This window comes from Carcharhinus amblyrhynchos, chromosome 14, assembly GCF_965287045.1.
Source record: "Carcharhinus amblyrhynchos chromosome 14, sCarAmb.v2.hapA, whole genome shotgun sequence".
Taxonomy (NCBI): Eukaryota; Metazoa; Chordata; class Chondrichthyes; order Carcharhiniformes; family Carcharhinidae; genus Carcharhinus; species Carcharhinus amblyrhynchos.
Window position 1 is genome coordinate 64581740 of NC_137337.1, and position 21519 is coordinate 64603258.

The following is a 21519-nucleotide window of genomic DNA, read 5'->3' on the forward strand; positions in this document are numbered from 1 at the left end:
ACAGAAAGTCTTTGCATTCTCACTCTATGGCACGCCAATGTGATGTCACCCGTTTAAAAATAAGTTTTTTTCCACCTTGTTTTGAAGATATGAATTCAATTGTAGTCACTGCAGTATTAACAGAAGGTGGCTGTTATCCAGTGGGCGTATTTGACAACAACTTTGCAAATATATAAGTTGCCACAACCAGCAAATAAGATAAAAAACCAGCTAATTTCTTCTTAATGGTGTTGGTCGAGGGATAAATATCGACCAGGATGGTAGGGACCTGCTTTTCGCCAAAATATTGCCATGGGATCTTTCATATCCACCTGAAAATGCTTAACTTCCCAGTCACGAGCGTGAACTAGTTGGGCCAAATGGCCTGTGGCTGTGTTGCACATACTATTTAATCCAAAGGATGACATTCCTGAACATACAGGAGCATGTTCAGTACTGCAAAGAAATGTCAGCATGGTACAGAGGGATATGGGCCAAACACAGGCAATTGGGACTAACTTAATGGTTAAAAACTGGGTGGCATTGACAAGCTGGGCCGAAGGGCCTATTTCCATGCTGTAAACCTCAATGACTCGATGTGTGACATTATTGTTGGCTTAATGCAGGGATGATGGCCAGAATTTTACCACCCAGTCTGCTACAGGAATGGGAGCAGGTGAGGGACAAACAATGGGAAGGTTCGTTGACCTCGGGTGGGATTTTATGTTTTCAGGATGAGCAAGGCCACAGAATTCCACCTATAGAGTTTAAATTCTACAATGGCAGCATTTAAATTTAATTTTAAAAGTTCTGGAAATAAAGCTGTGACAGGAAACTATCAGATTACAGTAAAAGCCTATGGATCCATGCATTTCCTTCAGGAGAATGAATGAATATCCTTACCCAATCTTCACTACATATGATAACTCTTAACTGTCCTGTGACGTATTCCAAAAGCCACTCAATTTTATCAAACTGCAAGTGGTTCAAGAAGACGGCCCAAAATCACCTTCCCTCGGCAATTAGACAATGGACAATAAACGTTGGCCTTACCCTCAACCCAAGAAATCATAGAAACCCTACAGTGCAGAAGGTCATTCGGCCCATCGAGTCTGCACCGACCACAATCCCACCTGGGCCCTACACCCATATCCCTACATATTTACCCGCTAATCCCTCTAACCTACGCATCTCAGGGCTCAAAGGGGCAAATTTTAGCGTGGCCAATCAACCTAATCCGCACATCTCTGGACTGTGGGAGGAAACCGGAGCACCCGGAGGAAACCTACACAGACACAAGGAGAATGTGCAAACTCCACACACACACTGACCCAGTGAAGATCCCTGGAGCTGTGAAGCAGCAGTGCTAACCACTGTGCTACCGTTCCAAATTAACAACAAAATGTTGGGGTGCAGTTGCAAAGTTGCTGGCTGTCTTACAGTGCTTCATTCAAGTAGTCCTTCTTCATACAAGGGCAATGAATGTTGGATGGTTATTTAGCTATAAATAAATGTATGTATAGAATGACACAGCACAGGAGGCGACCATTCAGTCCACCCCTGCCTATACTGGTTCTCTGAAAGAGCTATCCAGTTAGTCTCACTACTCTATCTTTAATACACAGCTTTGTTACTTCTTTTTCAAGTCTCTCTGGTTCCTTTTAGCGGCTACTACTGAATTTGACACTTTTTGGGGAGCATCCCTCCAGATCACAACTTTCTGCACAAAATTTATTTTCCTCTTCTCTCTGGCCTCTATGACTGGACACTGCAGTTGCAGCCAGGTTTTTGAGTGTACCAAGTTTCTAAAAAACCCTTTCAGAACAAAAAGTAACAATTTTCATTAGGCATGTTTAATTGGCAGTTACACAACAATATTACAGATAGATATCCACAGAATGAAAGCCTTACAATTAAGTAGCACCTCATCAAATCTTCAGAGTACATCACACGATTGATTCACTTTGGCACAAGTCATAGAATCATAGGATCCCTACAGTGCAGAAGGCCATTCGGCCAATCAAGTCTGCCCTATCCCCGTAGCCCCATGCATTTACCCTGCTAACCTTCCTGACATTAAGGGGCAATTCAACATGGCCAATCCACATAAGCTGCACATCAAGCCAACTGCCTTGTCCTGGATAAAGGACAATTAATCTGTTTTACAGGTGATTATTTATCCATAGTGTGATTAAATTTGGCCAGAACAACAATTTATGTAGTGCCAGGGGATCTCCTCTGTCATTGAGACAGTCAGAGGGGACCTTTGGTGTAACAAGTCTTTCAAGGGCTCCTCTTGACAATGTGGAACCACACCCTCCCCTCCCCCCCACCAGCCCTCAACCAGCTTCTCAAGAGCAATTAGGGATGAGCAACAATTGCTGGCCTTGCCAGCTATACTCACATCCCATGAAAGAATAAAACACTGGCATCACATTCTGTCAACAGTGCAAGCCTAGATGTCATAACCTCAGAAATAAGACCTTTTATTTATTCAATCGTGGAACATGAGTGTCGCCGCCTGGCCAGCGTTTACAGCCCATTCCTCGATGCCCTTGAACTGAGTGGCTTGCTAGGCTGGAGTAGACCATTGGGCCCTTTGATCCTGCTCCATTATTCAACAAGATCGTGGCTGACTTTTTACTTCAACTCCATCTTCCCACACCATCCCCATAGCCTCCAAGTATGCGACCATTACCTGGCAGTTAAAATTACTGCTACGGAAAGCAAAGCATGTGGAAGTTAAAGCTACCAAAACTCACCAGGTGCAGTGATCCCTAGAACTCCAAGATCACCAAGCTGCTTCCAGAACTCCTAAACACCAAAGAGGCAACAGAGCGGTAAAGTAAATCAATGAGAAGCGTTTACCAATAAATCCAAGTTGTGTTACACACTGGTGCATCAGTCAGTCTTGTAGAGGATGCACACATGTGGGATTGGAACATAATATTCTTCAACTTGTTAGCTTAAAATGTCCCAGTCACATCATGCCATGTTACTGACAGTGAAATATTGAGCAATGAACTGCAGTTTAATAGTAACTAATCAAACAATTTATATACAAAACAATGGAAATATAGGAGGTCTTATTGAAGGGTACCGATAGTCCATGTACACAGATGGTCCACAATGAGTTACAAAATCTAATTTAAAAGTAGTTGAGAACAAAAATTAGATGGGATACTCAGAGAAAAGTTATTTCATGAATTTGTTGGGGGTGGTGGGAAAAGACAGAAAAGCACTTCTTGGAAAAGGAGGCAACTTAAAACAAAAAAATCTGTGAACTGAGTAACACTCCTTCCATTAAACAGAAGAGAATGCTGCCTCCACAAATAGGGAGCAAATGAAAGAAGGGTACTTTGGCAAAACCAGGGACAAAGGAAGGGGGAATTACCTGAATGAAATGGAGCCTGAGGAATGAAGGCAACCTCCATCAAACAGGCAGGAGGAAGCAAAAATTGTATCCATGAACTTAAACATAGTGAGGGTATTAGGACAAAGAACATGTTGGATGGCAAAGTCAAGCATGAGAAGGGAGAGATTCACAGGACCAATGACCCTACTAATTTACAAGTTAAGTAGAGAAAGACCATAGAAAAGAGATCATGATTGCTACACACTGAAAGATCTTTTCAAGTAACCTGTCTAGGAGTAAAAGAGTCTAGAATCATAAAATCATAGAATCCTACAGTGCGGAAGGAGGCCATTCGACTCATCAAGTCTGCACCAACCTCAATCCCACCTGGGCCCTATCCCTGTAACACCGCATATTTACCCTAGTTAGTCCCCCAACACTAAGTGGCAATTTAGCATGGTCAATCCACTTCACCCACACATCTTTGGAATGTAGGAGGAAACCAGAGCGCCCAGAGGAAACCCACGCCAACACAAGGAGAACGTGCAAACTCCTCACAGAGACCCGAGGCCGGAATTGAACCCGGGTCCCTGGCGCTGTGATGCAGCAGTGCTAACCATTGTGCTCCTGTGCCGCCCCAGATACAAAAGCAACATTTCCACCTTGTGTGGTTTAAGAGCTTTTGAGGGGAAAACCAATGTTTAGCACAAAGGAGGAAATGTGGTTTCTTGGGAATTGGCTTTCACAACAGACTAAATGTATGTTTGGCTTGACAGCAGAGGTCACAGTGAGGTCAGGATGTAAACAGACAGAACAGGTAAAGCCAGGGATAAGAAATGGCAGCAGTTCATTAGAATTGGAAACAATACAAAAAAAACTGTACAATGGATATGGAAGCGATCAAGGTAGAGAGCTTCAATCGATGTATTGCAAACGCAGAGGATATTGCGTGCTAAGGATTTTTATAATCTGAAGGAAGTTGCTGAATGTATAATGCAATCATCAGCAAAAATTGTGGAAGATGAGAGCAGGCCATTAATGATAGGAAGGAACTGAATGGGAGAACACAGAGCCCTGAAGAACCACTTAATTAATGGAAAGAGAGCCAGAAGATAAGCCTTTCATTACAGTGGATTTTTAATTACAGCAAATAGACAGGAACTTTGATTGCAATGACCTTAAGCTGCACAATAACTTGTTTAGAAGAGTTTTTAACAAAGCTGTTAAAGACTCTCGGAGTACTGAAGGCAATGAAAGGTAATTCACAAAAGCACTAGGGACCAATTCCACAGCAGCATTACAAGCACAATGGCCAATGCAAAGACCACACCAGAAATCACTGAGTGGGCCAGAATTTTTAAAATGATTGACAATTTGAAATTCAACAGGAGTTTCTGAAGTTCCAGAAAGAACTGATGCAGAAACAGACAGGTGATTCAGTGGCCACAAATGTGAATCCAGGAGGGTGTGCTCTTCCACGGTAAAGGATATCATTGAACAGCTGCACAACACCCAGAGGAGGGAGAACGAAAAGTCAACATTCATGGTCCACACTGCTCCCAACAATATAGGTAGGAAGGGGGATGTGGTCCTGCAGTTAAAATGTAGAGTTGGAGATGAATCATCCATGACATCACTGCAGGAATTCCTCAACCATCTTCAACTGTTTCATCAATGACCTTCTTTCCGTTATAAGGTCATAGTAGCGATGTTTGCTGATGACAGCACAACATTCAGCACCATTCACAAATCCTCAAACACTGAAACAATCCAAGTTCCCACCACCCTCTTACATATGTCTGGGCTTGCCCATCACTGTATAACTACTAGACATTGATATTTGAGATGATTGTGGCAACGCTAGATCGGGACATAAGTGCTTCCCCCCAGCCTGCCCTGTTTGGGGTTGTGCCTTTAAATCCGCCGCTCCAAAATTCCAAGCAGATTTTGTGGCTTTCACTACACTCCTGGCAAGATGACTAATCCTGTTTAGGTGGAAATCAGGTGCACCCCCTGACACACTCTCAGTGGGTGAAGGAAGTGGTAGATGCCATTAAGCTGGAGAAGATGAGGTGCACGCTACGTGGGTTCACTGCTAGGTTCTATAAGACCTGGCAACCATTTGTAGCGCATGTTGGGAAGCTGCAGTTGGAGCCGGGTGAGTAGATATCCAATGGCCCCAGGGCATCAGGTGCTCCCATAAAACACCCCCCATCCGATTGGTGGACGTGCCCTGGCACTTTACCTGAGTACACCCACCCATCCTGCCAAAGTGTGGGGACCAACACAAGAACTTTTCTCTTTTCCCTCTCACTCTCTCCTGCGCTGTCTCTCTCTTTCTTTTTGCTGCTCGCTGTTTATAGCCTGGGCTGTTTGGGTGCTCAGTTGGTTCTCCAGTGGCGTTCCTCTGCCTTTTTGTTTTTCTATTACTACCATCATTACTGGTGCAATCAGATGAGACTTGGGCAGGTAGGTGTCAGGGTACCAGGGGCTTGCCCCCTGGCCAACAGGAGCCCTGTGTCCAGTCGCATTGGAACGTACTCGCGAGCACTGTGTGGATCGGTGTTTGTTTGCTATATAAAATATAAGAAAATTTTCAATAAACTATCAAAAAAAAATCAGTATAAGTTACTGCAGGTGGCAGAACAGGTTGCGAGAGCACATAATAAAGCATACAGTATCCTGGGCTTAATCAACAGGGGCACAGAGTACCGAAGCATGGAAGTTAGGGTGAACCTGCTTCACTGCAGTATTGTATCAGTTCTGGGCACCAAGCATTAAAACAAGTATGAAGGCATTAAGAGAGGGTGCAGAAAGAAAGTCATGAGAATGGTTTCACCAATAAGGAACTTAATTTTTTAAAATTCATTTATGGGATGTGGGCTGGCTAGGTCAATATTTATTGCCTATCCCTAGGTGCCCTTCAGAAGCTAGTGGTGAGCCATCTTCTTAACTGCTGCAATCCTTGTGGTGTTGGTATACCCACAGTGCTTTTAGGAATTCCAGGATTTTGACCCAGTGACAGTGAAGGAATGGCGATATAATTCCAAGTCAAATGGTGAGTAACATGAAGGGGATCCTCCAGGTGGTGGTGTTCCCAGGTCTCTGCTGCTCTTGTCCTTCTACATGGTAGTGGTTGTGAATTTGGAAGGTGCTACCAAAGGAATCTTGGTGAGTTGCTGCAGGGCATCTGATAGATGGTACATACTGCTGCCACTATTCATGGTGGAGGGATCGAATGTTTATGGGAATCAGTAGCAATCAAGCGGGCTCCTTTGTCCTGGATGGTGTTGAGCTTCTTGAATGCTGGTGGAGCTGCACTCATCCAGACAAGTGGAGAGTATTCCATCACACTCCCCCGCCCCAGGATGATGATAGTAGGGGATTCAGTGATGGCAATACCAATGACTGCCAAGGAGCAATGGTTAGGTCCCCCATTGTAGAAGATGGATATTACCTGGCACTTGTGTGGTGCAAATGTTACGTGCCATTTGTCAGCCCAAGGCTGGGTATTGTCCACATATTGCTGTATTTGTACATGACTGTTCAGTATCTTGAGTCGTGAATAGTGCTGAACATCGTGCAGTCATCTGTGAGTATTCCCACTTATGACCTTATGATGGAGGGAAGGTCATTGATGAAGTAGCCGAAGATGATTGGGTTAGGATACTCACCCCTGAAGAGCTCCTGCGATGATGTCCTGCAGCTGAGGTCATTGACCTCCAATCACCATAACCGTCTTCCTTTGCGCCAGGTAAGACTTCAACCAGTAGAGAGTTTTCAGCCTGATTCCCATTGATTCCAATGCTGCATTGGCTCCTTAATGCCACATTTGGTAAATGCTGCCTTGATATCAAGAGCATTCTCAGCTCAACTCTGGCATTCAGCTCTTTTGTTCACGTTTGAACCAAGGGTGTAATGAGGTCAGGAGCTAGCAAAACCCTAACTGCGTGTCCATAAGCAGGATAATGCTGAATAAATGCTGCTTGATAGGTGACGCTTCCATCACTTTACCAATGATTGAGAGTAGATTAATGAGACGGTAATTGGCTGGGTTGGATTTGTCCTGTTTCTTGTGTACAGGACATACCTGGGCAATTGTCCACATTGCCGGGTCAATGCCAGTGTTATGGCTGCCCTGGGACAGCTTGGCTAGGGGAATGGAAAGTTCTGAAACACCTTTGCCAGAACACTGACAGGGCCCATAACCTGAACAGTATCCAGTGCCTTCATCCGTTTCTTGATATCACACGGTGTGAATTGAATTGGCACCTGTAGTGCTGGGGAGATCCGCAGATGGCCAAGGTGGAATATCCACCCAGGTGGTCTGTCAGGTTCCATTCTGATCAGGTGAGGCTGACAGGTTTCCTTCCCTAAAGGACATTAGTGAATCAGTTGGGTTTTTTTTTTACAATTGACAATAGTTCCACGGTCATCATTAGACTTCTAATACTGGATCATAGAATCACAGAATCTGTACAGTACAGGAGGAGACCATTTGACCCATCAAGTCTGTGCTGACACAATCCCACCCAAGCCCTATCCCCATAATCCCACACATTTACCCTGCTAATCCCCCAACACTAAGGGGCAATTTAACCTGGCCAAACAACGTAACCTCTATCTTTGGATTGTGGGAGGAAACTGGAGCACCCAGAGGAAACCCACGTAGACACAGGGAGAACAAGCAAACTCCACACTGACAGTGACCCAAGGCTGGAATTGAACTCGGGTCCCTGGCTCTATGAGGCAGCAGCGCTAACCACTGTCACTGTGCCACCATCTACTGTGGTGGGATTTGAATCCGAGTCCCAGAGCATTACCCATGGTCTGTTTAGTATTAGTTCGGCCACTATATCACCATCTCCTTCAGACAGATTGGAGAAATTGGGCCTGCTATAATTGACAAGGTTGAAAGGAAATTTGATGAAGGTGTTCAAAACCATGAGTGGTCTAGACAGAGTAAATAGGCAGAAACAGTTCCCATTGGTGGAGAACCGGATGGCACACATTTAAAGGAATTTGCAAAAAAAGCAATGGCGACATGAGGAAGATTTAGTCATGCAGTGAGAGGCTTGGATCTAGAATGTGCTGCTGAGTGTGTGGTGGAGGTAGGGTCAATTGAGGTATTCAGGAGGGAACTGGATCATTATTGGGGAAGGAAGAAACTGCCAGGCTACACGGAAAAGGCAGGGGAATGGAACTGGGGGAACTGCTCCTTCAGAAACCAACACAGACACTATGAGCCAAACAAATTCCTTCTGTGTTGTAACTACTTTATGATGCAATGGGATGGAAATTTTTAAATCTTCTACATCCAGGAACCCTCAAGGATGTGTTGCCTGTCCAGTGACAAAGGGATAGGTTGAGGAAGGTAGAAATGAACTTGGAAAAGGAGGGGGAAGAAAAATCAATTGCCGTAGTCCCTGGAACAAACAGCATAGGTAGGAACGGGGCCTGTTGAGGGGATATCAGGTGCTAAAAGCTAAATTCAAAAGCAAAGCCTTGGAGGTAATGATCTCTAGGTTATTGGTGGAACCATGTGCAAACTGGCGTTAATGGGTGCAGAATGTGCAAATAATTGGCAAATTAATTTCAACGTAGGTAAGTGCAAGGTAAGAAAAATAAAAAATATATATATTTGAAAACAGCCTGAGCAGAACAGCAATGGGATTTGGAAGTATAAGTACACAAATCACAAAGTTCTAATGCCTAAGGCAAGAAAGTTTATTTCCAGCAGTTGAAAATTGACAAGTAAAGAAGTCAAGTCTTGGTTAGACTGTACTGCGTGCAGTTCTTATCTCCTTATTATAAAGAGGATACAGGCACCTGTGCAAAAAAGATAGCTAAGCAAGATACTGGAACTGTGACGTAAAGAATGAACAGGCTGAGTCTCTTTTCTCTTGAACACAGAAAGCTAATGGATGACCTAATAGAAGTCTTTAAAATGATGAAAAATTTTGACAGAGTGGATGCAGAGAGCTGATATTGCCACTTAAGAGGCAGAGCAAAACCAGAGACTGTCAACATTAGGTAGTCAACAAGAAGACAAATAGTAAGTTCAGAGTTCTCTACCCAGAGAGTGGTTAGAACGTGGAACTCACTCCCATTGGAGCGTATGTGAGTCAAATATTATAGATGCTTTTAAGGGATCTAGATAAGCCTAAAGAAGGGTTTTGCTGACAGTCTTAGATGAATAAGGATGGAAGGAGGCTTGGGTGGAGGACAACAATGAATTGGTTGGGCCAAATGGCCTATTTCTCTGCATATACCTGATGTAGTTCTATGCAAGGAGCATTTCACTTGCTTTGGCAAGTATAAATGTCCAAAAAGAAGATTGGACTGAGATAGCAACAGTATAGAACAGGATGAGTTAGAAAGGCACAACTTGAGGTCAGTGGGACAGACACTGAAATCAGAAGTTTAATCAGACAGATGAGAGTTAAAGAGAAAGCTCAGTGTTGATCAAAATGGTTGGGTGATATGAAACAATGAAAGGAGACTCATGACCAATATTAAGAGTTGGAGGGGAAAATCAAATGAACTGAAAGCGACAATGTTCTGTTTAAGAGCAATATGTAAGAACCACACCAGGAATACAGGAGTGCAAAGTGGAACAGTTTCATCAAAGCATCATTAGAGGTGCACACCACACCACAGGGACGAGGAAACATGCATTGACACTTCCTTATAATGAAGTTTCCAAGTCGTTCTCTCACTGGATTATAGAAGTTACCATGAGACACAGTTCAAGATACTTCAAACTGAAATATCTAGATGTGGCAGGCTTCTGTTTTACTGCACAGAGATAAAGGATCCAAGATGTAGGAGTGAGCCAACATCAACCTTCTTCTCAATCAGTAGGAACTTTGGTATATGTGAATATATCAATATCTGGTTTTAAACTTCCAGACGTGAGGAGTGATTCATACACAAGGGCATCAACTATACATTGTGCACTTACCTTCAAACCTGGAAAGTCATTCTTCTGGTCAATCTCTTGGGCTTTGGGAGCAAGATGCTCCTGGCAGAATTTATGAACCACCTGACGGAGCTAATAAGTCAAAAAGGAAAAAACAAAACAATAATGTCAATTCTGATGCTTAAAGATTACTTCGAAAACACCGCGTTTTATCTTTAACATCTGTGTAGAGCAGGAGGGGGAGATCCAACTGGAAGAATCACACTGCAGCAAGAGGAGTGTAAAGGGTGTGCAATCCCACCCGGCCACTTTAGGAAGCTAAAGAACTATTGACTTTCAGGAAAGAAATCAGCATTAGAATAGGCTATGCTGTGACAGGTACAGAATCCCTTTTGTACGAGAAAATAAGGTTAAAATGGCAAGCATTGTCAATACCAAAGTTCATAGGTCAGGTCACCACAGCCACAATAGCAGCCTGGAAAGAGCAACATGCCCCAACCAATGACAAAAGCCTGTAAGCTTTTGCAAAAGCTGGGGGTGTGGGGGGGTGCGGTGGGAGGGGGGGGTTGTGGGGGGGCGGGGGCGGAAACAGCCGGGTGCGGAGGGGAGGGGGCAGCAAGGGTCACTATATTAGTTTTATATTGTGACCCCTTTAACAAAGAATTCCGTTTTTCAACCTGTAATGTTGAACAAGGTGATTCAAAGTGATTCTTAAAGAAGTTAATGTGAGCAACGCTTCATTACACAAGTATAGAGGGCATTCTGACATTCAACAAAGTTGAGAGGCCGGCTCGCCACAGCCAACCAATGAAAACTGGAAACAACAGCACACCCCTCAGCCAATAAAAAAAACCCTGCAGGTTCTGGAAATCGATGCACTTCACTTACCTCACCACACTGACAGTTTAGTCAAGGTTCATTATCCTGTTCTCCAATCGCTACCTAAGAATTACCATTCAAAGTGTGATAATGCAGGAATGATTATACTATTCTTAATGTGTTTATTTCACCTTGCCCAATTCTCACCCTGCTTAAAAAATATAAATGTAGAATAGAATCATAGAATCTCTGCAGTACAGAAAGAGGCCATTCAGCCCATCAACCCTGCACAACAACAATCCCGCCCAGGCCCTATCTCTGTAGCTCCATCTATTTAGCCTGCTAATCCCATTGACACCAAGGGAGAATTTAACATGGCCAATCAACCTAACCGCACATCTTTGGACTGTGGGTCCAGGGTACCCAGAGGAAACCCATGGGCGTAATCAAGATGTTTGAGCAAGTTAGAGGATGTACAATTCACACTGGCACAACTCCACATAGCCCAAATCCTCGATTTGGTAAGGTGATTGTTAATGTACATTCCAGGGAGGTTCATGTCACCTTTCCGAGAATCTAACCAGTCATACTCAATTATCGGTCATCTTTTTAAAAGATATGCCCTGAATATCAGGCCCCTCCCTCCTCAGCAGTATTAGGCTCCACCTGACTGTACTTGTTATTTGCACATGTAAAGCCTGACAGTGCACCCACTGGTAAGGCAGGGTCTCCTTGCTGGGTACAGCCCCATGGGCACCACTCAAATAAACTTTCATCACATACGGCTAGGTTGAAAGCTATTTGGTCCTGAATGGGCATCACGACTAAGATGTTTTCAGGTGTAACAACCATTTACTTGTATGTCTTTCAAGAAGTGTACAGTTCTGCTGGTGACAAGATAGTTCCCTGTACACTGGGGAGGCCAAACACAGATTGGGAAATCCCTTTGCACAACACCTCCATTCAGTCCACAAGCTTAATGTTAATTTTTCATCCAGCTCCCACCCTGACCTTGGCCTCCTATATTGCTCCGGTGCAGCTCAAGCAGCAGCACTTCATCTTTCAATTGGGCACCTTACAGTCTTCTGGACTCAACACTTGGGTTCAGTTATTTCAGATCATAACTTGAAGCAAGACTAAAACTAAAGTTTGATACGTGGATTGACCAAGGGGAAATCATACCCCTTCCATTTTTCAGCCGGCAACTGTTGGTTTTGCTGCTCCCTATTTACACCACTCCTACAGCCTAATTAGTGACACCCACATCGTCTCTTCTGCCCAGCCCTCCAAAATATCAGACATTCCTTCCTTCCCTTTTGTTCTTGCTCCCTTCCCGGAACTCTGTACTTGCTTAAAACTCACAGTATTAGAGACTTCTTGCTGTCAGACAGGTGTTGTCAGACTTCTTACTTGCTTAAAACCCACAATATTACATTTCCAATATTCTCCAGTCCAAATGAAGGATCATCAACAAAAACATTAACTGTTTCTTTCTCCTCAGATGCGGTCTGTGCTGATGACTTGAATCATAGAAATCATAGAAACCCTACAGGGCAGACGGAGGCCATTCGGCCCATCGGGTCTGCACCAATCACAATCCCACCCAGGCCCTACCCCCATATCCCTACATATTTCCCTACTAATCGCTCTAACCTATGCATCTCACAACTCTAAGGAGCAATTTTTAGCATGGTCAGTCAACCTAACCTGCACACCTTTGGACTGTGGGAAAAAATCCACACAGACACGAGGAGAATGTGCACACTCCACACAGACAGTGACCCAAGCCGGGAGTCAAACCCAAGTCCGTGGAACCGTGAAGCAGCAACGCTAACCACTGTGCTACTATGCTGCCCAACTTCTATCTTCACTTAAACAATTATTTTCTATTTGCTTATCTCAGTTACCCAAGTTTGATAACCTGAATCTGGTCAGCAGTTGCATATTTGATTTTGGGTAGCTCCTGGCTACCTTTCTAGTTAGCAGCCAATTATGTGATATCACTAAATGGAGGGGTCACATGGTGAGACAGTGGTTGGCACTGCTGCCTTGCAGCACTAGATACCCAGGTTCAATTCCAGCCTTGGGTCGCTGTCTGTGTGAAGTTTTCATGTTCTCCCTGTGTCTGCCTGGATTTCCTCTGGGTGCCCCAGTCTCCTCCCATGGTCCAAAGATGTGTAGGTTAGGTGGATTGGCCATGCTGAATTCCCTTTAGTGTCCCAAGAAATGTAGTTTTGGGGAATTAGTAGGGTAAACATCTGGGGTTACAGGGATAAGGCCTGGTAAAATGCTCAGTTGGAGAGCCAGTGCAGACTTGATGGGCCAAATGGCCTCCTTCTGCGTGGTAGGGATTTGATGATTCTCTAGTTAGCTCCTGGCTACTTTTCTGGTTAGCAGTTGGTTACCTGTCTGAATACCTAACTCAGGTTAGCTCCTGGTTACCTGACTTCAGTTACCTTTCTGGTTAGCAGCTGTTTACCTGTCTGGTTAGCAGTTGATTACCAATCTGGTTGGCAGCTATTTACCTGACTTTGGTTACCTGGTGGTTAGCTCATGGTTAGAAGCTAGTTACCTGATGGTTAGTTGCTGGTTACCTGTCTGGTTAGCAGAATCTGGTTAGCTGCTGGTTACCTGGCTGATTAGTAGCTGGTTAACTCCTGGCTGGTTAGCAGAATCTGGTTAGCTGCTGGTTACCTGACTCTGGTTACCTGGCTGATTAGTAGCTGGTTAACTCCTGGCTGGTTAGCAGAATCTGGTTACCTGTTTCTGTTCCTCGGTCAGCGCGTTAACCACATCATCCACGGAATGCAGGCTGCTCTGGAGCCTGTGGCCGGGGCAGAGGGCTGGGAGGCCGGCCTGCCGCCAGCACAGTGTCCGCAAAGAGCCCCGGAGCAAACCAAAAGCAGCCATGGCCCAGACAGGGAACTAAAGAGCGAGTGTCCCTCAGCGAGCTTCCCCCGGACCCTTCCGGATACCGAGCAGCCCGGAGCCAGAGAGCGGGGGCACCGCCACTTCCACTTCCGGTATGGAGAGGGGGTCGGGCAGAGATCAGGTTGCGAACATTCACCATTTTCCTCTTTCCACAGGCGCTGCTGAGACCTTCCAGCGCTTTCTGCTGTCATTTCCTGGAGCAGCAACTCCCTTATGCAATCCCGGAAGTATAGAATGAGGCCATTCAGCCCATCGAGTGTGCACCGACTCTGACAGAGCTCCCCTGCCCTATCCCTGTAACCCCACGCACTTAGCACGGCCAATACACCTAACCTGCATGTCTTTCGGACTGTGGGAGGAAACCGGAGCACCCAGAGGAAACCCATGCAGATACAGGGAGAACATACAAACTCCACACAGACGGTGACCCAAGCCGGGAATTGAACCTGGGTCCCCGGTGCTGTGAGGCAGTAATGGTAATCAGTGTGTCACGGTGCTACACACTGTCAGAAGCTTGGTTCCTTCCTAGTCCCATTGCAGTGCAACAGTCCCTTGATTGCTCCTAGTGCCATTGTGCAGAGCAACAGGCTTGTCCTCTCTTGGCCCTAGCATAAAATAGTATCTCTGATCATTATGGAGCTGCAACCTGGAGCAGGGGCCTAGCTCCACTGGAAGACCATGGATTCACATGCAGCCCTGGGCTTACCAGCCTAGAAACATAAATACAAGCCTGTGTCACAAGCTGCCAACTACAAAATGACCCTGGTTGTAATCTCATAACGTAGTTTCCATGGGTAGGAAAATGTTGTTAAGGTAAAAGACCAGCCATGTACGTTTGCAGGCAGGTGTCCCTGGAGAAGGAGCATGCGGTGTCGACGGACGAAGTTGACACCTTCCGTGCCCACTGGGCACTGCAGGGTCTGGGGTGCGTTATAGACCCCGACAATCACATTTTAATTTGATGTGTCTTAAGTTTCCTTTGTACTTTTGTTTTTGTTCGGGCTGTTCCCCTTCCTTTTGGGGAGCTGCCCCTTTTACTTTGTCCTAATTTAGTTTGAGTTTGTCTATTTGGTTTGACCTAAAAGACCAGCCATGATGGAGTTGAATGACAGAGAAAATTGAAGGGCTGTTCCTACGTCCATTCAGCAAAGGTGCTCCAACCATTGTTGTTCAATTAGGAAGAGATTAGCGATATGTTTGTGTCTAAGCAGTAATTGCAAAAGTTACCTGACGTTCAGCAGCCATCCTAGCAGCCTATAATGTTCATTTATTGAAGAGAAAGCAGTTCTACATTTATTTGGCATGATAGACAACTCTCATCAACTTCCATTTAATCCATCACCCCTTAATTTTCTAGTTTTCATTAGCCCCTAGTTAAGCAAAGTCCTGATTTTAAAACTAATAATTTAGCCAGGGCCAGTCTTCCATCACCAACAACCCTTCAGTAATAATACAGGAAAGAGTCACACTCATGGCTTACAGCAAGTCAATACCTGGCGACCTACAGGTTACCTCTCCAGGTTCAAGCAATGAGTTTTAACCCCCTAACCTCCCCACCGCTGCACATTTCCCATTGGGTGGACCTTTGCTGTCTCACTAAGGGAGTTCATACTGTACAAAGCCTCAAGAGAGATCTGCTGATGATCCCCCCACCCCCCATGGCCATCATAGTAATACTTCCCCTTTGATCCTTTTCTACCCTAGTACCCCCACCACAAGAAGATTCCTTTCTGCTGTCACTTGGTGGTTTATCTGAGGTCTCTGGAAGGCAGGGCTGAGTCTGGCAGTGTGAACCGAATAGACACCTTCATTTCTGGACGGAGTATCACAGGGTGCCCAGAATGTAGCAGTTAGAGGTTTAAGGTGACCGTGAAACCATTGTTGATTGTTGTAAAAATCCATCTGGTTCACTAAAGTCCTTTAGGGAAGGAAATCTGTCGTCCTTACCTGGACTAGTCTACATGTGATGTGGTTGATTCTTAAATACCCTCTGAAATGAAGAGCAGTTGGGAAAGGGCAATAAATGCTGGCCTGGCCAGCGACGCCCCCATCCTGTAAAATACATTTTAGAGAAATGATCCTACGTGATGGATCATTCCAAGGACAATCCTCTAAAGAAATGAAACTCTATCTGGTTAAGAAAGACAAGCTCAGCGTTGAAGGTGGGATCATTCTCTGGGGATCCAAAGCAGTAGTCCCTCACCCAGGATGGTATCCGATATTAACGAAACTACATAATGGCCACCCTGGAATATCAAAGATCAAAATGCTGGCAGGGAGGGAGTGACCACATCTGGTGGCCCAGCCTTAGCTCAGATATCAGAAGACTTGGTGAAGTCTTCCAACTTACGCCAAGAGAATCAAAAACTCACTCCCTTCCTGCCATCGCCTTTGGGCGGCACAGTTGTTAGCACTGCTGCCTCACAGCACCAAGGCCTGGGTTCAATTCCCAGCTTGGATCACTGTGTGGAGTTTGCATGTTCTCCCTGTGTGCGTGAGTTTCCTCCAGGTGCTCAGGTTTCCTCCTACAGTACGAAAGACGTGCTGGTTGGATGCATTGGCCATGCTAAATTCTCCTTCAGTGTACACAAACAGGTGCCTGAGTGTGGCAACTAGGGAATTCTCACCGTAAATAAAAGTAAATTACTGCAGATGCTGGAATCTGAAATCAAAAGAGAAAATGCTGGAAAATCTCAGCAGGTCTGGCAGCATCCGTAAGGAGGGAAAAGAGTTGATATTTTGAGTCCAGACAACCCTTTGTCAAAGCATTTTCTCTTTTGATTTTCACAATAACTTCATTGCAGTGTTAGTGTAAGACTACTTGTGACTAATAATAAACTTTACTTTTACATTTTTTACCAAGTCTACTAGCTCATTAAAAGTGTTTTGAGTCGGGGCATCTGGATAGGTTAGACATCGTATCACACTGAATGTCTGGGCCCCAGATGGGTCAAGAAAATTACTTGTTTTTTGTCTCCTTTGATGTTGTTGGCCCATTTAGATAACGTGCTTTCTTTTTTACATTCTCCTTGCCAAAATGAACTTCACATTTCACATATTATCCTCTATTTGCTAGATCTTTGCCCACTCAATTCCCTACATCTCTTTATCACCTCCTTATGTCCTATTCACTATCTGTGTCAATGTTTGCCATTTTCATATTGTGCTTACCAGTGTCCTTGTAGTGAACGTATAGGTGCCCAGGAGGTCCTGACCCAGTGGCTAGTTCCCAGTACAGAAGGTCTTTAGGTACATGGCTGCCACATCCAATCAATGTGGCCGAGCCAGTGTTGATATTGTTGGTTTATTAATAAGTGTTTGCTGATGGAAGTGATTTCCTCTCTGAGTTGGTGACCTTATCCTGCAAAGAGATGCCGAGGTCACATCAGAAACAGTAGAGATTTGATTTATTGGCACTGCCTCATGCGCTGAAGTGTGCAATGGTCAGAAATAGAACATAGAACAGTACAGCACAGTACAGGCCCTTCAGCCCTCGATGTTGTGCCGAGCTATGACTGAACCCAAGATCAAGCTATCCCACTCCCTATCATTCTGGTGTGCTCCATGTGCCTATCCAATAACCGCTTGAAAGTTCCTAAGGTGTCCAACTCCACTACCACAGCAGGCAGTGCATTCCACATCCCAACCACTCTCTGAGTAAAGAACATACCTCGGATATCCCTCCTATAAGTCCCACCATGAACCTTATATTTATGCCCCCTAGTAGCAGCTACATTCACCCTAGGAAATAGTCTTTGAACGTCCACTCTATCTATCCCCCTCATCATCTTATGAACCTCTATTAAGTCGCCTCTCACCCTCCAAACCAGGCAGCTTCCTGATAAGTCTCCTCTGCACTCTCTCCAATGCTTCCACATCCTTCTTATAGTGAGGTGACCAGAACTGCACACAGTATTCCAAATGTGGTCTCACCAAGGTCCTGTATAGTTGCAGCATAATCCCATGGCTCTTAAAGTCAAACCCCTTGTTAATAAACACTAACACACTATAAGCTTTCTTCATGGCTCTTTCCACTCGAGTGGCAACCTTCAGAGATCTGTGAATATGAACCCCAAGATCTCTGTGTTCCTCCACATTCTTCAGAACCTTGCCGTTGACCCTGCTATCCGCATTCAAGTTTGTCCTACCAAAATGAATCACTTTGCACTTATCAGGGCTAAACTCCATCTGCCACTTTTCGGCCCAGCTCTGCATCCGATCAATGTATCTTTGCAGCCTCCACCTCATCCACTATTCCACCAATTTTAGTGTCATCAGCAAATTTACTAACCCACCCTTCAGCCCCCTCTTCCAAGTCATTGATAAAAATCACAAATAACAGAGGACCTGGCACTGATCCCTGTGGCACACCGCTGGTAACTGGCCTCCAGTCTGAAAATTTCCCCTCCACTACCACCCTCTGTCTTCTATGAGACAGCTAGTTACTTATCCAATTGGCCAAATTTCCTCCTATCCCACACCTCCTTACTTTCTTCATGAGCCTACCATGGGGAACCTTATCAAACACCTTACTAAAATTCATGTATATGACATCAACTGCTCCACCTTCGTCTACAGATTTATGTATCTCCTCAAAAAAAAATTCTCCAAAAAAACACAAAGCTAACAAAATTAATACCTAAGAAGAAAACAGCGGATAAGGTCTGAAACCTCAAGATTAGAGCAAATTGTGTGTTCCTAACAACTCACACAGCCAATGCTCCAGACCCCTTTTATCCCATCCTTGGTAAGAAAAGTGAAAAAAAAAGGATGATAACTAGCCCATAAACGATGTCAAAAGCCATGTGGGCAACGTAAAATTCCAGTCAATTACCCTTTTACTTGCCCTGACTGGCTGATGTGCAGGTTAGGTTGATGGGCCAAGCTAATTTGCCTCTTTGTGTCAGGGGGATTAGCAGGGTAAATAGGTGGGTTTGTGGGGATAGGGCCTGGATGGGATTGTTGTCGGTGCAGACTCGATGGGCCAGATGGCCTCCTCCTGCGCAGTAGGGATTCTATGATTATTGTCACATGCCTTGGCATACAGTGAAAAGTATTGCTTCTTGCGTGCTATACAGACAAAGCATATCATACATACAGCAGGAAAAGAGAGGGTGCAGAATATAATGTTACAGTCATTGCTAGGGTATAGAGGAAGATCAACTTCATATATAATAGGTCTATTCGAAAGTCTGATGGCAGCAAAGAAGAAGCTGTACTTGAGTCAGTTGGTACATGATCTCAGAATTTTGTATCTTTTTCCTGACGGGAAGAAGGTGGAAGAGACTATGTCTTGGATGCATGGGGTCCTTGATTATGCTGGCTGCTTTTCCAAGGCAGTGGGAAGTGTAGACGGAGTCAATGGATGGGAGGCTGGTTTGCTTGATGGACTGGGCTTCATTCATCACCCTTTGTAGTCTCTTGTCATCTTGGTCAGAACAGGAGCCATAGCAAGCTGTGATACAACGAGAAAGAATGCTTTCTATGTGACATCTGTAAAAGTTGGTGAGAGTCATAGTGGACATGCTGAATTTCCTTAGCCTGCTGACAAAGTAGAGGCATTGGTGGTAACAGTTCAGCCTTTTCCAGTATATATTGTCCAGGTCTTTGGAGAGAGTGTGCTGAGGACACAGGTTTGGTAGACTCACAGTTTGATGCTCTCAGTTTGGTTGCTTTGTTTACTTTCTCTTCTTTGGACATAGCAGCTGCAACTTTTGCAATGTGCATTTCTCTTTTCCTTCAGGGTCATTTAAAACTACCTCTTGCTGCCAAATTTTGCTCAGTGACAAATGTTGTTTGATAACATTCCTGTGAAGATCCTCAGGATGCTTTACTACATTAAACGTGCCATCTAAAAACTTGTTGTTGTCATGCAACAAGTCTTGAGAACCTCCTTGCGTTGGCGGAAGGAAGAGCCTCAGGATAGGATGAAAGATGACCAAACTCCACTTCCCTTTCTGCTGCCAAGTCTTTGAATGTCCTGTTACCTCCTACCTCCATGTTCATCTTCCCCAAAACTTCATGTTTGAATCCCTCCTATCAGGGTTCCGCCCCTGCCACAGTATCAAAACTGCTTTCGTCTAAGTTCACAGACTTGGATGAGAAGCTAAGTCTGAAGCTGCTGAGACATAGAGAAACTTTCCTCCTTTATCCTTTTTGACCAGTTTGTTGCCTTTGGTCACTCCACCTTCCTCCAATGCCACTCCACTCTAGACAGGCTGGGTGGGCTGGCACCCGTCTGACTCCATTCTTATCTATCTAAATGCAGCCAGAGAACAGTGGCAGCATGGTGGCACAGTGGTTAGCGCTGCTGCCTCACAGTTCCAGGGACCTGGGTTTGATTCCTGGCTTAGGTCACTATTTGTGCAGAGTTTGCACGTTCTCCCCATGCCTGTGTATGTTTCCTCCAGGTGCACCAGTTTCCTCCCATAGTCCAAAGATGTGCAGGTTAGGTTGATTGACTGTGCTAAATTGCCCATGGTGTCTTGGGATGTGTAGGTTAGAGGGATTAGTGAGGTAAATGTGTGTGGGGTTCTGGGGATAGAGCCTGGGGTGGGATTGGTGTTGGGCAGGCTGGATGAGCCAAATGGCCTCCTTCTGCACTGCAGGGATTCTATCACTTGCAAAGGCCTGTCCTCCTGCCCCCACACATTACCCTGAGATCTATCCTTAGCCCCCTCCTATGTCACGTAAAAAATGCTGCCTTTGGTGACATTGTCTGAAAACGCAGCGTCAGTTTTCCACATTTACGCTGATGATTCCCAGCTGCACTCTCCAATAACTCTATTGACTCTTCCACTCTCTCAAAATGATTTGATTTGATTTCATATTGTCATGTATTGGCAGACAGTGAAAAATATTGTTTCTTGCGGGCTATACAGACAAAGCACACCATTCATAGAGAAGGAAAGGAGAGGGTGCAGAATGTAGTGTTACAGTCACAGCTAGGTTATAGGGAAAGACCAGCTTAATGTGAGGTAGGTCCATTCAAAAGTCTGATGGCAGCAGGGAAGAAGCTGTTCTTGAGTCGGTTGGTACGTGACCTCAGACTTTTGTATCATTCTTTTTCCTGGCAGAAGAAGGTGAATAGAGAACGTCCGGGTTGCATGGGGTCCTTAATTATGAGGGCTGCTTTTCCGAGGCAGCAGGAAGTATAAACAGTGTCAATGGATGGGAGGTTGGATTGAGTGATAGTCTGGGCTTCTTTCACGACCCTTTGTAGTTTCTTGCGGTCTTGGGCAGAACAGGAGCCATACCAAGCTGTAATACAAACAGAAAGAATGCTTCCTATGTTGTATCTGTAAAAGTTGGTGAGAGTTGTAGTGGATGTGCCAAATTTCCTTAGTTTTCTGAGAAAGTAGAGTGTTGATGGGCTTTCTTAACTACACTGTCGGCATGGAGGAGGCAGGACAGGTTGTTGGTGATCTGAACACCTAAAAACTTGAAAACTCGACTTTTGTCCAACTTTCATTACTGGATAAGCAGAAATTTCATCCAATTAAGAATTGGGAAG

At 44.9% G+C, this 21519-nt stretch overlaps 1 protein-coding gene across 1 annotated transcript in view; it reads right to left on the reverse strand.

Annotated features, from left to right (window-relative positions):
* The window catches only part of ivd (isovaleryl-CoA dehydrogenase), a 31733-nt gene extending 17687 nt beyond the window's left edge, over positions 1 to 14046 (reverse strand). Inside the window, exons 1-3 of the mRNA XM_080203014.1 lie at positions 13836 to 14046; positions 10299 to 10388; positions 2742 to 2793 (exon numbers count right to left, since the gene is read on the reverse strand). Coding sequence (XP_080059140.1) covers positions 2742 to 2793; positions 10299 to 10388; positions 13836 to 13985 — 292 coding nt within the window. The 5' untranslated portion in view covers positions 13986 to 14046. The remainder of the gene's footprint in view (positions 1 to 2741; positions 2794 to 10298; positions 10389 to 13835) is intronic.
* Positions 14047 to 21519: the final 7473 nt, after the last annotated feature.